This window comes from Calidris pugnax, unplaced genomic scaffold (genome assembly GCF_001431845.1).
Source record: "Calidris pugnax isolate Ruff unplaced genomic scaffold, ASM143184v1 scaffold219, whole genome shotgun sequence".
Taxonomy (NCBI): domain Eukaryota; kingdom Metazoa; phylum Chordata; class Aves; order Charadriiformes; family Scolopacidae; genus Calidris; species Calidris pugnax.
Window position 1 is genome coordinate 12,132,810 of NW_015094507.1, and position 23,448 is coordinate 12,156,257.

General features: G+C 37.4%; 1 protein-coding gene across 3 annotated transcripts in view; it reads left to right on the forward strand.

Moving 5' to 3' along the window:
• The window catches only part of ASCC3 (activating signal cointegrator 1 complex subunit 3), a 257,319-nt gene that overhangs the window by 2,886 nt on the left and 230,985 nt on the right, over positions 1-23,448 (forward strand). For all 3 annotated transcript variants that reach the window (XM_014964733.1, XM_014964734.1, XM_014964735.1), the window contains exons 2-4: positions 10,907-11,050; positions 11,805-11,955; positions 14,267-14,850. In XM_014964733.1, coding sequence (XP_014820219.1) covers positions 10,961-11,050; positions 11,805-11,955; positions 14,267-14,850 — 825 coding nt within the window. In that variant the 5' untranslated portion in view covers positions 10,907-10,960. The remainder of the gene's footprint in view (positions 1-10,906; positions 11,051-11,804; positions 11,956-14,266; positions 14,851-23,448) is intronic.

Genomic DNA, 23,448 nt, shown 5'->3' on the forward strand with positions numbered 1-23,448 from the left:
TTTTGTTTTTTTTTTTTTTTTTTTTTTTGTGGTTGGACTCGATGATCTCTGAGGTCCCTTCCAACCACTACAATTCTGTGATTCTGTGATTCTGTGATTTTGCTGTCCATGTTGGATATGATTCCTTCAAGATAATTGTAATTTCACCCCTAAAAGCGTTGCAGTCCTTTACATCTCAGTATCATTTACAGATTTAGCAAGTGTAGTCTTAATCCTATTGTCAAGAAGAACATTCAGAGTTGAATTTATTTTTTTTTTACAGAACTAATAGAAAATTCATCCTGTGTAAAGTACCTGCATGTATTTTTCTGCAGGTTTTTATTAAGCCACAACTTTCTCTGAAAAAAGTTATCCTTTATAAATACTGAACTGATCTCAGACTGGTCCATGTTTGTCCTGTGTGTCTCATTCCTCTTCTCTTACATAGTCATGGGAGCTGCTATTGGGCTGGGGAGGTGGTTGGGGGAAGAAAAGGCACATGTTGTGGATTTCACTGGATAGTTATAATGTAAAGTTTATTTGGAAACTGTTAAATGTGTGATTAATTCTAGCTTAGATTAAGAAAAAAAAATGCTGGAAGTTCTCATTACTCCAAATAACAGCTTAATGTCTTCCTGGTAAATTGTTTTAAGTTAATGTCCCAGTTTGAAGTAAAACCGAACCAATTTTGTGTTCTGTAATTTTACATTTTAGCTAGGTCTCCTCTAACTCTCTGAAATTAACGGCAAACTGGGACAGTTACAATTGTTGGAATTGGTTTTGAGCAGTTTCCAGCCTATGCATTTTTTTAAACCAAATTAGGCTCTCGTGTTTGGAGAAAGAAGAAAAACCAAAATCTACTCTCTAGTTTGGACGCACTTATCTAATTAAAAGCAGTTTAACAAATGACCTATAGAGTGTAGTTAGAACTTTGTTAGAAATATTGATAGCTGATCTTCTGAACTAAGAAGAGAACGAAAATAGGGTTGAACCCACAAACAGATTTAGAGACATAGGGCTGCTAAACCCCAGAATGTAACCATCAGAATCTCTGTTGTTATCTCACCCAGTAGCTCTGTTTTCAAACAAAATGTTTGTCTAGTCTCTCTTTCCTGCAGCAGTAGATGCTTAGGTGTTGTACTGGGGAAAAAATAATTAGAAAGCAAATACAGCGATGTTTTACCTGACTGATGCTTTAGGGAGGCAGAAGTTGCTACCTCTCTCCTTTTGTTGTATGCTGAGTTAGGATTGTAGTTTAGGGATTTTATGGATTATAAACCTCCCTAGATTTTCCCATAGTTTGTTCTATGACATGTATTTACTCTGAGCCATCTGTTACTTTTGCTTGCCCAAAGGCATGTTGGAAGTTTGGCCTGAAAATAAACTGAATCTGGTATTACAGGCCTGAATCGTAATCATAAGCTGGTCATACAGTAAGAATAGATGATCATGGAATGATGGGTTGGGGACCAAAGCATTTATCAAGTGATTTGTAGAGTAAATTTCAGTTTTCCACTTATAAATCAGATTCTGAGGAAGTTGTGAGAATGAATATAGATGAGTTTGTACAGTAGTGACTTACATGAATTCAGATATTTGTTAAAACAGAGACAGAAATATTTAGATCTGTATCAACCACTCCTTTCTTTGAAACTGGTGGAGACTGCTGCATGAGTTGTTTCATGAGTCTGTATTTGGAGACTAGATTCTGATTTATTTTTTTTTTAAGAACTATGAAGGCATTATTCTTAGCTGCCACTCTGAGGGGGAACGATTTGTCCTGTCCTTGAAAGATTAAGGGAGAGTGAAGAGGAGTTCTGACAGTCCTCTCTTCCATTTTTTTCAAGAAATTTATTATTTATGGTGAGTTGACCCTGGCCAGCAGCCAAACGCCCACCCAGCCTCTCACTCACTCCCCTTCTGCTGCGAGATGGGGAGAAGACAGGAGACGTGTAACAGTTGCTTGGGCAAACACCACAAGCACAGATGTTGACTCCCCCCCTTACTTCTCCTTTCCCTGAGTTTTTTATTGCTGTGCATGACATCATGTGGTATAGAGCTGTGTTGCCTCTGAAGCATGAATGCAAATAAAATGCTTGGTTATATAATTTTCTTGTTAGTGTGGCGTTTTTGTTTATAGCGAGTCTTCAAAAGATTCTATAAATCTGAACAGTTCGTCTATATGCCATGCTAAATACTCACTTCTTCAAAGGCTTGTAATTGTTAAATTAGAGAATCTTGACAAATATGTGCATATTTCTTAGCTTACAGTACAATTTTTCTAAAATGTTCTAAGAACTTTGACATACGTTCTAACAGAACACAACCACGTTTCTGGAAAAGTAACCATTAATAAATTGCACAACTGGAAAAAGTCCTGCTTTCACCTCCTCATATTACTAGAGACATAATGGGGCTCTTTTCCTTTTCATTATATTAGCCAAGAATGGTAACGATATGCCTCAATTTTTGTTCTCCTCCCTGTTTTCTCATGGGATAAGCACGCATTTCTGATTCTTTACAAGCTTGGTGAAAAGATGAGGGGTCTCCTCACTGTAGGAAGCCATACAGGTGTCTTTCTCAAAGTACCTTCTTGCATGTATTGCCAGCAACGTAGGCAGTCAGCCCAGGGAAGGTTGGCAGCAGCTGTTTGCCTTGATTCTAGTTAGCATGAACTGTAATGCTACAGGAATGCAGCACTACTTTCTTTTTTTTTTTTTTATAAAGTTCTAATTCTGAACTGTAATAATAATAAATTATCAATTTAGAGGCTGCTATTTGCTGGTCGCAAAATAGCTGATGGGCTGTTTGAAGTGCCTGCGTGGCATGTGAGCTCTGAAGAGAAGACAAGGGACTCTGCCTCTAATAATATTAATTTATGGGACTATGTATCTATTCAGTTCTTGAGTGTTTAAATGTGATTTTAATTAGCCTTTTTTTTTTTTATCTTGTGGGAGAAGGGCCTCCCTGAAGAGGAAGCATGCATGTTTTCAGACTGTAGGGGTGTACATTTGTCATAAATTTTTAGGCTGAAATTTTGGCCTTTTTTTCCCCTATGTAATACCAGTGTTAAAGAACAGACTGTGTCCAGCTCTGGAGCCCTCAGCACGGGAAAGGCATGGACCTGTTGTAGCAGATCCGGAGGAGGCCACAAAAGTGATCAGAGGGCTGGGGCACCTCTGCTGTGAGGTTGGGCTGAGGGAGCTGGGGTTGTTCATCGTGGAGAAGAAAAGGCTCTGGGGAGACCTTATTGAGGCTTTTCAGGGGCTCTACAGGAAAGATGGGGACAAACTTTTAGGACAAGGGGTAATGGCTTTAAACTAAAGAGAAAAGATTTAGACTAGATAAAAGGAAGAATTTTTTTACAATGAGGGTAGTGAGACACTGGAACTGGTTGCCCAGAGAGGTGGTAGATGCCCCGTCCCTGGAAGCCTTCAAGGTCAGGGGTTGATTTCAGTGATGTTTTGAAGTGCTGTGTTACAGGAGAGCACCCTTTCTTGTTCTGAAAGGGCTAATGTACCTGTAAACGGTTCTTCTGGGAGAAGGCAATGAGGTGGACGACCAAGAAACAACTCCCCAGCATAGTTTAGAAGCAGTGCTAGAATGGGAAAAATGGTTTTGGTAAGCTTTGCTTGTGGGCACCTTTAGACCTTTTGTGGGCTTTGGTATGGTGGAAGTACAAATAAGCCCCAGTGGTGGCAAGATTACTTGTTATCACACGTTGTGTAATGTTTAAATTACTTGATCTGCGCAGAATGATATTTTTACAGCAGGTTGCACACAGCAGAGAAACACAGGTTCTTTCTGGTTTTGCCTTCCCATTAGAGCTCAGAAGATAAAAGCTTTTATGATTGGGTTTTGGATACAGTAAGCCTGTTCATGCGTTCTGATTATTACTTGTACAAATTCTTGTTTGCAGGTGGTCACCCAGTTGTACCTCTGTGCGGTAACTTCACGTTGGTTAAATTTTATTGTGCATCTTTAGCAACTGTTATAAGCTGAGTTGCAAAGAGCCTGGCAATGCCATCTCTGTGGGCAGTAGTTAGCATTGGAGGCTTTATCCTTGTGTGTGTTTGTAGATTCAGACTTGGGCTGCTGGTCACTACAGGAACATGTTACAAGCACCTCTAGCATGGTCTTAGCTGTATGTATTGTTACAGCAGTTATCTTAGCTGGAGTGCATCCCATGTCCTCTCAGCCATCCGTGGTGAGATGCAACATGCCTTACTTGGCTGTTGTCATTAGCTCAAAGGTTTTTTCTTTCTCTCTCATATCTATTGTGTGTCATCCTCCTGTTACTTCCTTTGAACGCGTACAACCGTATTTACCTTCCATACAGCTCCTGCTTTTTCTTTAGTGACAAACACTTCTGGAATGGAGTGAGATGAACACCCTGGGATCGTTTTTCAGCCTCTGTTGATGGCACGTGTGAAAGAGAGAAACAGAGAGAGCACCCTATTAAGCTAAAGCAAAAACAGACAGTCCCACCCTCCCATCTTGTATTTGTGCCTTATGCCTGGTGGTTAAATGAACATGTATGTTATATATGTTGAAATTGGAGATTTGCTTCTAGTACTTCTCCATATAGAATGGTTAGAATAGGAAGGGACCTTAAAGATCGTGGGCAGGGACACCTCCCACTAAACCAGGTTGCTCAACGCCCCATTCAACCTGGCCTTGAACACTTCCAGGGATGGGGCACCCACAACTCCTGTGGGCAACCTGTTCCAGTGCCTCACTACCCTGACAGGAAATAATTTCTTCCTTAGATCTAATCTAAATCTCCCCTCACAGAATCACAGAATTGTGGTGGTTGGAAGGGACCTCAGAGATCATCGAGTCCAACCACAAAAAAAACAAAAACCAAAAAAACAAAAAAAACAAAACAAAACAAAAAAACCACACCACCCACCACCTAAACACACAACAACAACCAAACCAAAAAAACCATCACCCACCCACTCAGCAGCCCACGACAAACCAATAATCTTGGGCACTAGAGCATGCCCTGAAGAACCATGTCTACACGTTTCTTAAATACCTCCAGGGATGGTGACTCCACCACCTCCCTGGGCAGCCCATTCCAATGCCTGATAACCCTTTCAGTAAAGAAATGTTTCCTAATATCTAACCTGAACTTCCCCTGGCGTAACTTGAAGCCATTGCCCCTTGTCCTGACATCTGTAACTTGGGAGAAGAGACCGACCCCCCTCTTTCAATTTAAAACCATTGCCCCTCATCCTATCACTACACTCCCTCATAAAGAGTACCTTCCCATCTTTCCCCCCCTGGAGATACTGGAAGCCTGCTATAAGGTATCCCTGGAGCCTTCTCTTCTCCAGGCTGAGCAGCCCCAGCTCTCTCAGCCTGTCTTCATAGCAGAGGTGCTCCAGCCCTCTGAGCATCTTCGTGGCCCTAAGTCTCTATTGCCTGGAATGCAGTTTGTCTCTTGCTGCAGGAAATGAAAAAGTTAAGTGATGGGATGCAAATATACAGAAATTTCTCAGTCTAGCAATTGAAGTATGTCTATATTCTTGGAAAAGAAAGATGAGTTATTTTGAAAAAAGGGTTGTTTTAAAGGTTGGTGTGTTGGGTTTTTTTTTGTGTGTTTTGTTTTGTGTTTGTTTTTTTTACATGTTTTTGGGCCAAGCCAGATGTTTGGCATCACACCAAAACCATATTGGGCATAATCCCAGGGAACGCCTCTCCGGCTGACGCTGGCAGGAGCAGTGTCAGGCAGCTGGTGTTGAATCCCATGGGCATGGCTAAAATTGTGTGAGAGGGAGAATCTGGAAAGGGTTAATACTCTATTGAACGCATGGCTTGCAATTCCGTTATTTTTTAGGGGTTTTTTTTTTGGTTTAGTGACTTACATAATTAAGATCCTGAAATTGTCTCTTCCGTGACTGATGGCACACGCAGGCACTGTTAGGCCTGTTCATTATGCTGAAGCATTTGTTTGAATTCTGGTGTTCACTGAGATGAATACCGTGTAGCAGGCAGCCACTATTTCTTCCCGAGTACGTATTCCTTAATCTTGACATCTCCCTTTCAAAGACTGACCTGGTCGTGACTGGAGATCAGCAATATTTTGACCCAGACAACTTGAGAGAATTCCAGTGTGATATCTGAGCCTTTTGCAGAAAATTAAATGTCTGAAAGTGTACAATTGTTTCTACATCATATAGCATTGCTTATAAAGGCGCAAAATATGAAGTTGGAAAATATTAATATTGTAGCGTCCTGCTTTGACCTGCTGTTTATGATTAATGTCCCAGGCATTATTAAACCACTATTATCCCTTGCTGTCAGGTTTGATGCTAGGTGCTGCATTAGTGCTGTTTCCATCAAACGTGCTTGGATAAGAAGTTTAAGTGAATCTAACACAAATGCCCCCATTGTTGTAAAATGGCTTTTTCATCTCATGTTTTTGTTTCTTTAAAATGGCACACCAAAGAGAATGTGGGTTTTTTAAATATTGAGACTTGTTTGTAAATGCAATATGAAATTTACCTTTGTGTTAATGAAGCTGCTGAGATTAGTTATAGCAACTCTAAAATGTGTTCATGTCACTAAAATGTAATGCTTCAGGATTTATTTATTTTTATTCCTCTTGCATAGTAGTGTAGTGTAAAATACTGTGTGTGTGTATGTATTTTAAATGGTTTAATTTGTCCTCATGGTCTTTTGTGTTTGATTTAGATAATACTGTGCTAAAATTTATCTTGATGTTTTTAAAATATATTTAAAGTGCAAAAAATTACTGCACTGTCCCTTTATTTTTTCTGTTGTCTTATGGCTGGGATATCTTTTGCCTCTTTAGTTTCCTTTTCATTTGAAATGTTTCCACTTCCACAAGTTAAAGTGAAAATGCCATGTGATCTAAATACTACGTGGTCAGTAGCAACCTGCTGTTTATTGCCAATGTCTAAAGCCTCTTTTTCTTTCTAATGTTCTTTGATTAGATTAGTAATCAGTAACAACTTCTTCAGGTTTTATGAAGGAGAAGTTTGCATAGATAGCAAGAAATTTGTTAATAAAGAATTATAGGCCATATAGGCAAAGCCTGGTGATGTGGCTTAATATTCCTTAAATAGTGTAAACAGAATGACTGCTGTGATGTTTTAAGGTACCTATAACAAATCAAATACTAGAGGCTACAAAAGCTGGTACTTCAGAATAGTATAACTCCGGATTTTACCTGTGATTCTGTTAATATTATGTTATTCCATCATTTATAAGTAAAGAAAGATTTGTATTCAACTTGAAAATGGAGGTGCCAGATTGAAGCAGTCCCTTTATCTCAGGGGGCAGCTGGTTTGTTTTGCTAGAAACTATGGGAATTAGTATGTTGAAAAAGGGCATCTCTTTTACCATAAACTCTGCAACACTTCAGTGGAGAAGAGAAAGAGACAGTTCTGTTATTTGCCTATAGAAAAAAATAGGAAGTCCAGGAATGGGAGGAAAAGTTAAGTAGTTGGTGAAAATATGAAGTGGAAAACTTCTCTAGTAATGTTCGTTACCTTTGTAATATTGCTAGCAGTTTTTAAAAGTGTTTCTGTTTAATGAATAAAAGCCTGCTAAGATTATGATCCAGGTTTACTGTTAGGTTTACTTTCAAACAATAACGTTTGGATGGTTTTATACCCAAATTCTGTGTATAATCTGCTTTTATGTTTTACTTTCTCTCATAAAAAGTTTCAGTGTTAAAATCACACTTTTAAAAGAAGTAAAGTAAGCTTTAAAAGTTATTGCCTCTGATCTTCACAAAACTTTAGAAAGGTGGATATTGCTTTTTCTGCTTTACAAACAGAAGCTTGGTGGAAAGTTGTAGTTTTTTTAAGAGGCAGGAAATCTGAGACAGTGCTGGGAATCATCAAACTTCCGTTCCTTTTCCTAAAAATCATTAGCAGAATGGGCCCAAATTGTCCTTGCTTGAAGGACAAATGAAGGGCAGGGGAATAGGTATTTTTACCATGTAAAGTTGCACAGATCTTAAGGGTAAATTCCCATTCCACTTGTCCCTCTACAAACAGGAAATGTTACCTGTTCTCACGCCTTTTTCTTGAGGGGTAATGGGCAGAAGAATGGCAAAAGTTCATCTCGCATCTCTATGTGGGCCCCAGTAAATAGGATTTAATCACTGCTGTCCTTTAGGTCCTTGTTCCAAAACCTTAGCAGGGTCGTTTTGTAGGTAGTACAGATGTTTCAGCTCAAGCTGAAGGCAAACGGGTATATTTCTGTCAAATTGGAAGGAATTCTTTCCTGTGAGGGTGGTGAGACACTGGAACAGGTTGCCCAGAGAAGCTGTGGATGCCCCATCCCTGGAGGTGTTCAAGGCCAGGCTGGATGGGGCTTTGAGCAACCTGGTCTGATGGGAGGTGTCCCTGCCCGTGGCAGGTTGGACTGGATGGTCTTTAAGGTCCCTTCCAATCCAAACCATTCTATGATTCTTTGAATGAGTTACCCTTATGGTGGCAGTGGGAAGACAAGCAGTAGCTGATCCGCTCTAAAGGCAGTGTGATGCAGGCAGGTGTCTACATCAATGGGCTTTATGCGAAAGCAGGTAACTAATTTTTGTAAAAACAAATGCAAATTTAAGCTGCATCTCATAGGGCCACGGCAGTTTTGGCCCAGCATTTACAGCTGGCTCCAGGATGTTGCAGAATAATAGTGTAAGTTTCTAATCTTTACCTTGCTGTTTACGTTAACAATAGAATAATTGCACCTGTTCTCTGCCTTCTAATTGATGGCTACTTTTGTTTTCTTGTGGTGCCGTCATGAGCACGGGTGTCATGGAGCAGAAGTGAAGGGCATGCAGGGTTTGACTATAAATGAAGTGCAGAAGCCTTGGGCAACTGCTCTGCCAAATCAGCCCCCCTGGGGACCAGAAAGTTCTGAAAGCATGTAATCACTTATGGAGCATCATTTATTAGAACTGTAGGGCTTCGGGGCTGGATTTGGCTCTTTGGCCAAGCTTGTCGTCAGGTAGATGTGCCCTTACTTGTCCTCTGAATTTCCATGGTTTTTGTTTCAAACTGTATTAATTACATGATAAATAAAGGAGGGAGAAACACTCCTTTGAAACTTGATTTCTTAACAAATGGGCCTGCTGCAGGTGCTTTAAAGTCTCCTAGAATTGTGTGTGAAAAGTGAACTTTTTAAAGTGGATTTGAACCTTCATAAATTACTATGCATGTTTTTCAGAAAGGACAATTAAGATGGTAATATTACAGTTATGTTCTTATGTTATTGTAAAGAACCATAATTCTATAGAAATAAGTATTTGAGTGTAGATATAAAACAAATAGGCAAAATGGAGTGGGCTTTCGTAGCTAATAGCAATGCTATCATTGAAGCAGTATGAGAGAGATTTACCTTTTTCTTGGGTTCACACATAAAAGGTCAGGTTAGATTCCCTCAAATTTTGGACACATTACTTCTGTAATGGTGACTCTAACGTTCCCCGGCTGTTTTCACTAGGAGCGATGCTGGTATGACCTGCATGTCATATATCTGATGAACATCTCAAAAGCTGCAGTGTGGCTTGGCTCTGTCTGCTTCTAGGCTTGAGCATGTCCTCTCTGTCCCCTCCACAGTTAAAGATTTTTATATTTCCACATTTTGTAGCTTCATCATTATAACATTTGTCTCGAAAGTATCAGCTGTTGTGATAGCTTTGCTCAAAAAGCATCTTAATGCGGGGTGAGAAAACAAGCAGACCTGACAAGTCAGTGACATTTCTCTGTCTGTGACTGGAACGCTGCATCTGGATTTGCTTTTGTGCTGTACTGCAAAGTTGATAGCTAAAATACCAGTGCAGTCATTAAATGAAGAAAAATGTTAAGGATAATTGCTATTAAAGCTGTGAGTTCTGTACAGTATATGACTGGGAGTGGGGTGGAAAGTCATTTTATTAACTCTGTTTTAAGTTCTTTAAATTCTGGATGGCGATGGCTTTGCATGCTAAGAATGATGCAGATCATTGGGTTTGTAATGGTATCATTAGTTGTTTCAAAAATAATCTAAATCTGTATCTATCTGCTATCATCAGAAACTGGGGCTGTGCATTAGAGTTCATTAAACAATTCAGCTGTGGGCACCTTTCAAAATTAAACAACTTCGAGAATAGTTTCAGTAAAAGGCTTGGAATGAGTACAAGTTCAGATGGAGGACAGCTGGGTTTTACTGTATGAGCCTGTTTCACACAGGAAATAAGACGGTGCAGAAATAGGCTGTAGTTCTGGGGAGAGCCCCGCGCTCTGTGTGTGTGTGTTTGTGTGTGTACATTCCCAGTTCTGAGATGAAAACATCCCAAGGCATACTTTTTTTTTTTCAATTTTCCGCAAGTCCTTTTATTCCCTTTATCTCTTACAGTAGTTCAGAGCAATGTGTATTATGATCTTTTTTTTTTTTTTTCCCCTATGGTAATTTTCTTTCCCCGTTTGCTGGTTAAAAATGTCTGAGTGGTTGTCAGGAAGGATGCTCGTGCCCCAGCGGCTGCTGATGACCTGAAAGCTCCCAGTGTGGGCTGATTCAGAGGAACTCTTCCCATGGGTTGTAATCACTTACTGCTGTTGGGAGCTAAAGTTCAGTTACACAGATTTCACTATAATTCTCTTGTGTTAGTGGTGCTAAAGGAATAATTGGCACTTTGCCACGCTGCTGGTAACTTTTCTTTAGGGAGGAGAGAGAGAAGAACCTGCTGAGTGACCTCTGCATGTTAACACGCCTTGCCTGCGCCCTGTGTCTTTCACCTCTCTTCTTCATTATCAGCGTTTTGAGAGAGATTTTTTTTCGTTTTCCAACTTGTTTAATTGAAGTGCCAGCCAAGTTCTGCTTGCTCAAAAAAGTCTTTCAAGTTTGTGATGCAAGTTTGTATTTATAGCATTAACAAAGCCCTGTTATTTGTTTTGTTCTCATCTAGGTGCTTGAACTGGGATTTGATTTCTCATCCTATGGATCACTGAATGAGTAACAGATGGCCTTGCCTCGTCTTACAGGCGCGTTACGCTCCTTTTCAAATGTCACTAAACATGAGGATTACAGTGAAGAATTAGCTGATTTAACGGTAAAGATTTTTTTTTTCTTTTCCAAAGCATAATTGTAAAGTATTAGTGTGTATATAGTAAGAATTGTTTGCTTTCTTCAGTTGCATTGCTATTTAATGGGTAGACAAGCAAGACTGGGCAGAGTGTGTATAGTTTCCTGTCCTTTCCTTCATAGTGTCTTCACTCAAAGTCAAATTTGCTGTAGCTTTGTGATTTATGTGCTATAGGGACAGGGTTGTTTGGCTGCGTTAGTACAGCCCTGTTATTTCATCTTTCAGGAAGTTAAGTTGGGCTGGGCTGCTATGTTTTTAACTCCGAGCTTATGCAGAGCTGGGGAGCCAAATTGTCTTCCTTTCAATATTAAGTTCACCTCAGACTCTGGCTGGGGGGATGTTTAGAATAAATTGATAGTGAATTGAGGTACTTTTTGTTTTTTCCCACCAAGAAGTAATGCGTTAAAGCAATAGATGCTTTGTGGGAACATGTAATGTGAAATGAATTTGGAATCTTGGGAGCTGTAAATCTCTTGAAGATGCAAGAGTTTGGCTTTACAGAGAACTCTGCCTTGGAAAGAATAAAGTAGTGAGAGAGCATGTGTGTGTGTATTCTCCTTTTTCCTTACAATCAGGAAAGAGTGTAAAGAACAGATATTAGGGAAACTGAATGCATTTGGAAAGGAGTGGTTTTATCTGGTGTTTAATTTTAAAGGAACCCCCATATAGTAATTTGAAATTAAAAAAAAAAAACTACAACCAAAACATTTTGCATTTTCAGATTAAGAGATCGAAGCTACATGAACAATTTCTGAAGTCTGATCTCACTTGGAAGAAGATAATAAAGTTTGTTGATGACAATTTGGACAAAAAAGACCACCAAACTGTAAATGGCGATTTAAAAACTATATTACAAGCTGCAAAACAAATAGGTACGTTTTCATTTTCTGGTAGTCTAATAATATACTGGTTTGTTGGGTCAGTTTTTTCCAAGCTGCTTTCTGCCTGCATACTTTGCATATGAGTATAATTTTAGTTCTACCTTGACACAAGGCTTGCCCTGAAATATCTGAAACTCCAGTTAATCTGATATGTATATGCACAATTTCATCTTTTTTTTTTTTAAATATAATTCTGTTGCTATGTGGAATTGTTGCTTTTTGATAGTATTATATAGTGTGTGGTATGGTTTGTGATTGACCTTCAGTAAGCAAAAGCAACAGCTTCTTTTGGAATGGCATTAGTCTGAGAAAAGAACAATCTTGGTGTTACCTGCTTTAATTCCATGTGATTGGTATAATGAAAAATTGGGACTGCTACACAAGCAGATAAAAAAACCTAAAAAATGTTTTCTGTTTGGTGTTCTGTTTGGAGAGAAGTGAATAATAAATTTCACTCATCTGGAATTAAGCTTGTAAAACTGAAATGGATTATGGCAAAGTATGAAAACTTTTTTGATTGGAAACTTAGTTATTGATCAACAGACTAAAACTACTAATTTAGTACTTTTATCCTGACACAAGTGACTTTCAATAATGATGTGTATTTGTATGTTAGGAATATGAGTGAGGTTCATGCAGCCAAGCTTAGGTCTATATAATTTTTTAGATGTTGGATATTTTTTATCCTGTGATTCCTATATAGGTAATGCTGATAGGGAGGCTGAACTACCTTTTACCTTTGGGATATATTTACATATACATTGTATATGTGTGTCTCTTTGTCACATATCTTCCATATGTAGGTACCTAATTATCCTCTAAATATCACCTCCTATCCTCTCTGTGAACTTTACAGCTTTTCAAAGGGCACCATAGGGAAATTCAAGAGAAATGCTGAATTTTTAGGTACCTTCATTTATACGTGAAGTTTCTAGTTTCTCAACCTTGTTCCATCTGCTTATGCTGGGTTTCTTTTGCTCCTTCCTGTTACGTTCTGGGGAAAAAAAATGCCTTGTGACTTTTTTTTCAAGTCACATGTAACAACGTCAAAGTAATTAAGAATCTTCCCACTGATTTCAGTAAGTTTTTTAACAGGCAGAAAACAGGGATGTAGTAGAGCAAATATAAAACTGAATAGCAGAGGTATACAGAGGCAGGCACAAGGCAGTTTTGATTACTGAAAAGAGACTAGCCAAGTTTACTGTGCCAGAAGAGCAATTTGGGGGGTTTAAAAAATGTAATAATATTGTTCCTTTTAAAATAGATAGTTTATTTTAATAGTTCTTTTGAATTAGCCATACTAGGGGTTAATCATGAGTGTTATCACTTCAGTCATACTGTTCTTCTCTGCTGGGGTTCTGCCAGTTGATCCTGATATAACTAAGGAATTGACCAGATAAAGACATCTTGACAATAACAGCTTCTAAATCTCCACAGTCAGCTTTTAAGATGTTTTAAAATTTATGCAATCTTATAAGAAAAGCTAATTATACTAAAAATGTTGGAGTAACCTACCTAACTGTTTAGAAGCCACTTTTTAAACTTCAAAAAAATCCCTGCATTTTGTCCTCATATAAAACAAAGAAAGACCCCAGTATGCTGACTGGTTTTGTTTAGTTTATGCTTGATGACTTTTAAACTTTTGTTTAGTAGTGACATTTTGATTTATGATATGGCATTTTTACTTATGTTTTCCTTGAGTACCTTTGAATATGTGTATGAGACGTAAATTCGTGTTTTACTCTAATACTGTATTTTTTATTTGCATAATGTGATGTTTTGTAGATATAAATCTAAACTCATGCATCTATTTGCTGTAATTTCTTTGGGCAGTTTTTTGAACTAACATTCATTCTGTAGTCATTCTACTGGGAATTACTACAAGAATGTAGTAATTCCCAGATGAGTTCTATATGTTTAGTCTGTTATGAATATTCAGATTAGGCAGTGAATAAACAGTGAGACAAAGTGGAAATTTGTTACCTTTAAAAAGCTCATAAATATACTACTGTGAGTTTAAGACCTCAGGCAAGTTTCTTCTCTAACTTGCAAAAAAAAAAAACCACCTTAGTAATCCTTAATATGAATTTAGTAACTAGGATAATGAAGACAGATGCTTTATTATCGTATACCTTTTATAATTCAGTACCTTGCAACAATTGCTACTTGTTGTTATGGTCCTGTTTCATATCTCTGTTGATGAGACTTGCAGCAAGAAATTGAATACAGTTATGTTATAGGCAATGAAAGAGAATTAGTTTGAAGTGTATGAAGTTACATTTGTTTTTGGTTTTGTTAACAGTTGGAGATGAAAATGGACAAGAAGCAATTGAAAGCGGAGCTGTTTTTCTCTTTAAGACATTTCACAGGAAAAACTCTGTTGGCCATGATGAGACAAAGGCGATCAAGCAGATGTTTGGGCCATTTCCATCATCATCTGCTACTGCAGCTTGTAATGCCACATGTCGGATTGCTTCTCACTTCACTGAAGAACAGCTTACAGCCCTCTTACAGATGGCTGAAGAGCAAAATGGTGATAACAGAGTGTTCTTTGGTAAAAATATAGTGTTTTCATTTGACATGCATGATTTGGATCACTCTGAGGAGCTGCCTGTGAATGGTGAGGCCGATGCGCAGAAAATTATAAGCTTAGATTATAACAAATTTCTGAATAACCAGCTGAATAACTTACAGAATCACTGTGATGAGAAATCTGCTCTCAAGTCTTTGGAAAAAGTAGATGATTCTTTTTTATGGTGTGAAGTTGGAAAGTATCTGAATGAATCTCAAGGGGGCACCCCTGGAGGGCCGACAACAGAAGACCTCTGCTGTACTTTGTACGAGATGCTTGCTTCTACCAAAAGTGGTGATGAACTTCAAAATGAGGTACAGTAGCTTATTAACTACACTGTGTGTATTTGAACTTTGCAGAAATACACAATTATTTCCTATTGCATTATGCCAATATACTTGATCCAAGTGTTCTCTATGCTTTTTTTTTTTTTTTTGGTCTTGAGAAAAATTGCATTGGTAGCATCTTAATTTACCAGAAGATGGATGCAGCATGAATTTTACATGAAAGTCTCCTTTCCCCCATAACAGACAGGCTATTTTTAAAATTTTTTTGGCTATTTGCTCTACTTCTCTGTACTTTTTTTTTTTTTTAAGCAGCAGCCAATTTAAGCTATTGTATGAAAGTGTGAGGAATTGCAAAGCCAAACTGAAGTTAGCTTTCTTGGGCAGATTCCATCTCCATTTTTCAGAGCCTTCCTGTTGCTGCAAGGAAAGTTGGAGGACTGCACAGGTGGTGCTGCTTTAAAACTTTGTCATATCTCTGCTATTTCTTTAGATAAGGAAAGGGGTTGTGTTTATTACAAGAAGGGCAGAGAAAGCTTAGGAGGGAGAGAACAGTTGCTGGGAGGCTGGAGTTGAAGGATAAGCATAGTGGTAGAAAGGGAAAGAGCATGATTTTTCCAAACTTGCCTTGCTTTACTCCCTGAAAACATCCAGTACTTAAATTCTCTAACTTTTCAGAAAGACTTTACATGTTGAAAAATTGCTACAAAAATACGACTGATCATACAAATAGACAATCCTGTGAAAGACAATATAGTGATACTTTGCTGGAATTTTGCCATCACAGTTCTCGATTTTATTCTTCGTAACAAAAACATTAAGTGAGGGAGAAGAGGACCTGAATATTTCATTTTAGGTTTATATAACTATGTGTTAGTATTCTATTGCTGAAGCCATACTCTTGTTTTGTTTGGTAGTCAGTTGATAAAATTTTGGCTGTCTTTTGAGCTATTTTCTGCATCAGAATATTTTCTTATAAACTTCTAATTTGTCAACTGAAATATGAATATAAAATGAAGTTGATCTAATTTCTACCACATTAGAATGTATTTTTAAAATATATTTTATGCACATTTCATACTTTGGGTGGCTGTATTGAGGACACATGGAAATAGAAGACTGAACAGGTCTTGGAGAAGGAGCTGGATAAAGAAACTTGCATATCAAATGAACATAAAAAAGAGTACCTTCATTTGCCATAGGGACCTGGAGTTTATTAATTGTATAGAGATAAAGATTTCAATTTTTTTCTTTCTAATAAGTGAGACTTTTCAGATATCGTCACAGGGTATGCAGAAATAATTCCATACTCCTGCATAATGTCTACTTAAAGCCTTAGTTTAATTTGTAAAATGTTAAAGGAGATGCTTCAAGCTGTTCACTTGAAGCAAGAAGAAATAACTTTATTTTGCAACTTTATGATTATAATAGATTGCTAAATCAATTGGCAGAAAGTTCAAGCTGTCAGTTTTATGTACATCACCAATGAAGAATTCGTTTCCTTTGGCTTTTGGAACAAAGACTTTCTGGCAAAATTTCTGTCTTGATGGCTTTACAGGAGTTTTAATTTGATAACGTGAAAAAAGCGTTTACTCTGCCAATGTACACGTACCTTTCTGAAGATTATTTAGCAAGAGTAAATCCTTTGTTTTACTAGAGAGAAAAAAGATTCTTTCCCTTGAGTGTCTGAAAGCTGTATCTTATTTTGGATTTTTAATAACTCTTAGTAATTAAAAAAAAAAAAAAATTTCTCCCCATTCCTTCTTATTTTGGCCCCCAAGTTGCCTTTCCTTGCAACAATCTTATGAATTCATTGTTCATTGCAAAATGGGGGGGGCGCAGAGAGGGTGAGACTAATTTGAACCTGATCACCTTTTGTTAAAAGGCTGCTGGCATTTGTATTGTGCTCTCCGTAAGAGTAGTCATGACTTGAAAATTTATTCTGGGCTTAGGATTTTACCATCACTTAGGAATTTTTTTTTTTTTTTTATTACAGCAGTTTTGCTGGTGGCATCATTAAGAGCAGATGGTGCTTTTAAACCTGAAGATAACCCATTTCTAGAACTAGGTCATAGATTCGCCGTGTGAGATGGTATAACAAGTATGTGATTGATCATGCATACTGAAAATCTTACATTAATTGGGGTGATGCATACATGCTAAAGACTCTATGAAACTCTTTTTTCCTTTATAAACCAAGAAAAAAAGAACCATTAATATGAAAGGATAATTCTTTGTAAATAAAAATCCAGATCTGTAAAACATATGTGATCCTTAAGCAAAGTGTATTAAGATTCCAGATCACATTAAAAATATGATAATTTTGGATCATTTTGGGGTGACACCCTGTTTTTTTTGTAGTGTATGTGTAGACATGCCCAAGCATGCTCTTTAGGTTTTTATCTCCTTAATGAACTCTACAAGGAATTGAAACGAGCTTCTTTCTCCAACGCCGTATAGCTTATGTTTAAAGTGGTTGTTGAGGTAGAAGAAATACTTTGTTTTTACTATTTAGGAATGTTCCACACTTCCTTTGGGACAGTTTGTTTATCTGGCACATCAGTGGTGACTCTTAATTAGAGGAAAATTGATTCTTATGCTTGGAGTGATATGGGAGTTGTAACTTATTTTCGAAGTGTTTAGGACACGTGCTTTTCATTGGGGACAGAAAGTCTAGTAAAGCTAAATGACAGCTACTGGAGCATGCTTTTCACTGTATGTCAGGTCTTGTTGATGAGTATGAAATGGTAATGAGGCGGTAACAAGACCAAAACAGGAAGAAAAAGCTGATGAAAGACTATAGAGTTTTGCCCAATAAACATGGTGCTTTTTTATTATTTTTTTTAATTAAAACTTAGTATGCAGTGCTTTCCTTGATTTGAGTATTCAATTCCTTGTATATGACACTTTCAGCATGAAGACTTGAGGCATCTGGGAGCATTTTAGCAACTTTGCCACCTAAGCCCTGCCAGGATAACTATGAAATAGTTAGAGGAGTTCAGTCCCCCTCGGGTTACACCACGCTGTTCTCAGAGGGTGTGTCTGTCTCTTCTGTGAACCCTTGTCATAGTTAATTTGCAAATTTTTTTTTTAATTTTATTGTGGAGATACCTTACTCTATTTTCCCACTAATGCAGAGGTGCGTTATCCCTTTATCATTACAAAACAGGAAGTAATTTCCTATGGAGGTGAAATAACTAGAGGAAAAAAGGAAATGCCATCAGAATTGTGTTGAGATCTAGTTCATACTGCATAGATTATGAAAAATTGTGCAATTGATTAATCTCAGGCCAAGGGAAGAACTTTGCCCGAATAAAATTAAGAAACATTAATGTCATTCAGCATATTAGATTAAATGGTGTTTCCCAGACAAAATCATGTTAAATGCTGTATAAATGACTAGAAGAACACTAGGTGTCATGTGAAACGGCAAAATTATTTCAACAAAATAACATTGCAAGTACTACTTTGCATATTATGCGAGTTGCACATATGTTTACTTATGTCTATACATTTAAATAAATTCATTTATTTCCCTAAAAAATAAGGCACAAGCAGTTTACTGCTTAGGTTATTTAATCTGCTTTATAGCTGTGAATGTCTGCAGCTCACTGCATTAAAAGGTAACGTGTACATGTACTTAAACCATAGCATACAGGGCTTCCATCAGTTACATACAATTCAGCTATATTGCAGACTGTCATAGTGAGAAACAAACCTTCCTTTTTATTTCATTTCTAAAGGTCATTCATTATTCATCAGTCCTCTTGGGAAAGTTAAGATATGGTTCTTCCTTGTTGTTGTAAGTACCTGAGAACATTCAGGTAATGAAAACAACAGTAAGAGACCAAAGGGTAGTAATGTGGAGTATGAAGGTGCTGACTCCTTCCTTCAAGGGTCAAAAACGTTCCTTTCAAATCAAAGTAGACCTCAAATCAGAAAAGTAAAAGCTGTATAGATTTTATATAATGGGGGGTAAAAAAAAAGAGGTCAGGAGTTGGGCAGCACCTCTTCCTTAATAGATCCATCCAGCGATACACTCATCATTAGAGCCAGAAGGTTACAGTTTTATACTAGAACTCACTTCTTTTCATGCTTATTTCAGAATGGAAGTTAATAGATTATTTTGTTGTTTCATTAAGTAGGATTTTTTTTCATTGTGATGTTTATGTGTCTCTCAACGCTTGATGTAGCAACAGGCTTTTAGACAGTTTTTTCCCCAGGCTCTGCTGTGTGAAGCTGTGCTGTTTCTCAGGCTTCTGCCTGTAACTTTTCTTTAGTTGTCTTTGCCACTGGTGGCAATATAATGATTTTTTTTTTTCCACTTGAGTTCATCTACATTGTTTCTGTCACCCTGTCCTAATCCCACCACAAATATCTGCCAATATGCTTTGCTGGTCGAACCTGTAAATGCTCTTGGGATCAAGAACAAGGGGAACTTAACTAATTTGTCAATTCAACGAACTGGCAGGAAGCTCCTCTGTGTCTGCCACCAGCCTTTCTGCAAAAGAAGTACAGAAGAGCAAAGGAAAGCAAAATCTATTTAAACTTTCACAGAATCTGGAAGGGACCTTTTCTGTCAGTGACACAATATCTTAAATTAAAGAAGACTTATTAATAAAAGAATGTGGGAAAGTTTGTCCCAACTTCTCCTCTGAAGACTGCTCCATAGTCTTGTTGCCTGGGTGGTTAAAATGAACCCTTGTTATCTGCTTTCTAGCTTTATTCAGGGCTGGTTTTATGATCACTTTTCCTATGCTACAGTTGTCCTCTTTTTTTTTTTTAAACCAATTTAAAAAATGAGCATCAAAGACCTGCACTTGTAACTTTTTTCCAGACGCTACTATGCCTTTTCAACACTGCCTTTCCTTTCATTTACCCTTCAGGCAGTTCCTTGCCAACTTTTAATTCTTCTATTAATGCTCATCTTCACGAATTTAACAAGTCCTCATGTGGAAAATTGCAATGTTTGAAATGAAGTCCAGATGTGAGACAACTGCTATTTATTCATTTTCTAGATTAATGAAGTGTTAGACCAAGTGATGTATCATTATCATGTATCAAATGTAGCCCATGCTACGTTTATGCCATTTTCCAGTTACTTGTATGTCTTTTTGGTTTTCTTTCAAAGTATAGCCTTTAAACTCTTCTCTAATCTTATTTATATTTTCTTATCCACAGTGTTATTGCATTTGTAGATGTGTACTCCCCGACCTACAATTTCATGTGTCAGTTTTTGAAGATTTATGAAAGATTACCTTGCACTGAAGCTGTGAGAACAGTGGATTTTGTTCCTAGCTTCGATGTGACCATTTTTATATCCGTGCTCTTTTCTCTTTAATCACCTTATCCTTATATTGAAAATATTTTTTCTTTAACAAATTTTAATTTTTAAATTGAAGTTAATTCAAGTAACAGGTCAGTAATTAACACTCTCAATTATTAAGAGTCGAAATTTACTTTACAAAAGGGAAAATTATGCTATAATAGGGGACCTAGATAATGAAGTCAGCTGGACTGTGGAACTCAGAATGGAAAACATGCCTGGATACTTTCAAAGCAAAAGACACTAAAATTATTTCCTGATGTAGGGATAAGAGCCAAGAAAAAAAACAGCCACCAAACACATAGCAGGAGATGAGGTTTTTTGGTTGGTTTTTTTTTTTTTTACTCTGCAGTCGTCTTTTCAGAAGTCTTTCCAATCTACCCAGTCAAATCTAGTATATCATCATAGCTGGAAACATACATGGTTCCTTTTAAGTAGGAAGCTTGCGTATAAAGCTCTTATTAAATGATGGTTAAAGTTAAATAAGGAAAATAAAAGGTTTTCGCAGATTATAAAGTTTTTTCCTGAGTTAGACAAGTGTGGATTTCAATGTGTTTTCTTGATAGTTGAAAACTAAGTTGTATTTCTCAAACTGTGTCTCTTTCTGCCTGCAGTGATGACTCTTAGAATTTCTGCATGTCTGAACCAAAACATAGGGGACAGATTTGGCAATAGAAGTAGCAGCCTCCTGCTGCAGTTTGCAAATCACAGGGCACGTCATTCACAGTAAAACAGAACCGGCCAGTGTTGTTAAATCTCATCCAAATGGAAACTATAGAGCTCAGCAGTCAACAGATAATACATTTTTTTTTTGCCCAGCCCTTTAGTTAGATTTTTATCTTTTTTTACCCTTTTTTTTCTTTTCCCCGGAAAGCTTTTTCTCACGTATCTCATGAATACTATAGAAAGATATGTATTTTTATTAGAGCATAGAAAGCCTTTGTGTTTTGTTTGGGGTTTTTTTTTCCCTTGTATTGGCTGCTGAATTAATTTCCGATCCCATGTTAATATTGGGTAGTAGGTTACTGTATAAACTGATGGGTTGATAAAGGAGATAAGACCCCTTAAATTTTCCTGGATAACGTTCACTGTTGTGTTTGGATTTTTTGAGGGGAAAACTCTACTTGGTGTTCTACAGTGCTGAAAGGAAAGAGTATTTTGGGTTAATATCACCTTCATCCATCATCATTACCTTTCAAAAAGCCCCACAGTTTTTGCATTACCATCACTTACTTTATCTGATGATGTCCCCTCTTATTTGAACAAAGCTTCCTCCCACCTTACAGTTGAAAACGTTATTATTGAGCAATGGTGATGCTGCATTTCACATGATAGTCTGATCATGACAAAAAGTGTATGTAGACTAACTTTGGTCACTCTTCACCTCTTATTCTGGAGAATCCATGTCATCAACTAAATTTCTTTTAACCTTGTTGTCAATACTATTTTATTGATGGGTACACTTGTTCCATTTTGCTTATAAAATGGAGAGGAAGGCAACCAGCACAGAGCAAAAGGTGTGAAAACTATCTGTGGTTATTACTTAAATGGTTAGGCTTTCTTAATTAAATCGCACTCGTGCATTTCATTGCCCTGCTTTGAGCAGTAAGATGAACAAATAAAATCTGAAAGGTGTAGGGTGGTGTCCAGTATGGGCATACTGGACTGAGTCCAGTGAAGGGCCACAGAGGTGGTGAAGGGGCTGGAGCATCCAACATACAAGAAGAGACAGAGTTGTGGTTGCTCAACCTGGAGAAGGGAAGGCTTAGGGGGATCTAATCTGATTTGATCAGAAGTGATGGTGAGGATGTTTCCTGCCTCTCCAGGGTGAGAGGCAATGGGCATAAACTGAAATACAGGATGTTCCATTTAAACGCAAAACAACTTTGTCACTGTGAGGGTGGTCAGACACAGGAGCAGTTTGCTCAAGAGGTTGTGGACTCTCCAATCTTGGAGACTATATGATCTCCAGAGGTTCCTTCTAACCTCAACAGTTCTGTGATTCTGTCATTTCAATTGAATAAATAGAAGTAATTGGGGAAAATTATTATGTTATTTTTACTCCTAATTCTGTATCAACTTAGATCTTCATTTTTCCAGATTGATTTCTTGCATTAAAATCAAGTGTAAACTATCTCTCATCCCAATATGTTGTTTTTAGAAGTCAAAAAACTTCTTGTTTTGAAAAAAGTTCCATGTTAGTAGAATCCCATAATATAAATAAGTGGAATGGCCCTTTAAGAACTTGTATTTCACCTCATGTGTAACTTAATTAATGAGTTATGGTATACAGGAAATAAATAGTTCTTGTGTTGCAAGTAATCTCAATTAGATCTTAAAGTGACCTTGATTTCAGATGTGTTAAATTGGTCTCCTAATTTAAGTATCTATAAATAATGGACATTTGTTGCTGAGAGAAATCATTCATTTAGTTTCTTGCATTAAGCAGGAATCTGTAATGGTCATTATTCTCTTAAGAGAAAATACACACAGTGTTAATTTACATGACCAAATTTCTAATACCCTTTAAAAGCCTAACATTATTTATGTGAACATTTAAAATTTTTTTCTAGAGTGAGCTAAGACAAATGTTACATTGTGAAATGACACTGAAATACAGTGCAACAGGACAGAGCATATTTTAGAGCTTACAGTGCAAACCAGCTACAAAAGGATTTTTGAATTCCTACAGGTTGCACACATTTGCTCACTACTTCAGGTGAGAGAATGGAAGAGCATACACAACATTGCACAAAATCAGATTATTTCAGAGTAAGAATAAATCAAGTGTGTGCAGATTTTGATTTTGTTTCCTACTAGTGACTTAGGTGCTGCTTGTCAGCAGGACACACTGCAGGCACTGTTCTCTGTATTTACTTACTTCTTGCTCATTGCGTTCAGTCAGAACTTTAGTCTTAAATTTTACAAATAAAAACTGTATGTTCTACCTTTTAGTACCCAAAAATTTGATGATCTGAGAAACATTTAACTCATTTCTAAACTTGAATTCAGTTCAATAATTCTCAGGTCTGTATTGAGAGTGATTCCCTGAGGGGTCTGAATATGTAATTTATATTAAGAGCTCTGAACCCTTCACAGTTCATGTTTCGATACTGACTGTGACAAGTGCTTTGACATTTCATTTTCTGCAGACTTGTGTGGCGCGAGGGTGCTAGTATTGAGATCGTTCTTCTGACATACTGTGCAGGCTCCAGTTGAGATGCTTTAGAGAAACAGGCTGCATTATCTCTGCACGGTACAATCAGCTCTGACTCAATATTTGACTAATACTTTTGCTTGGC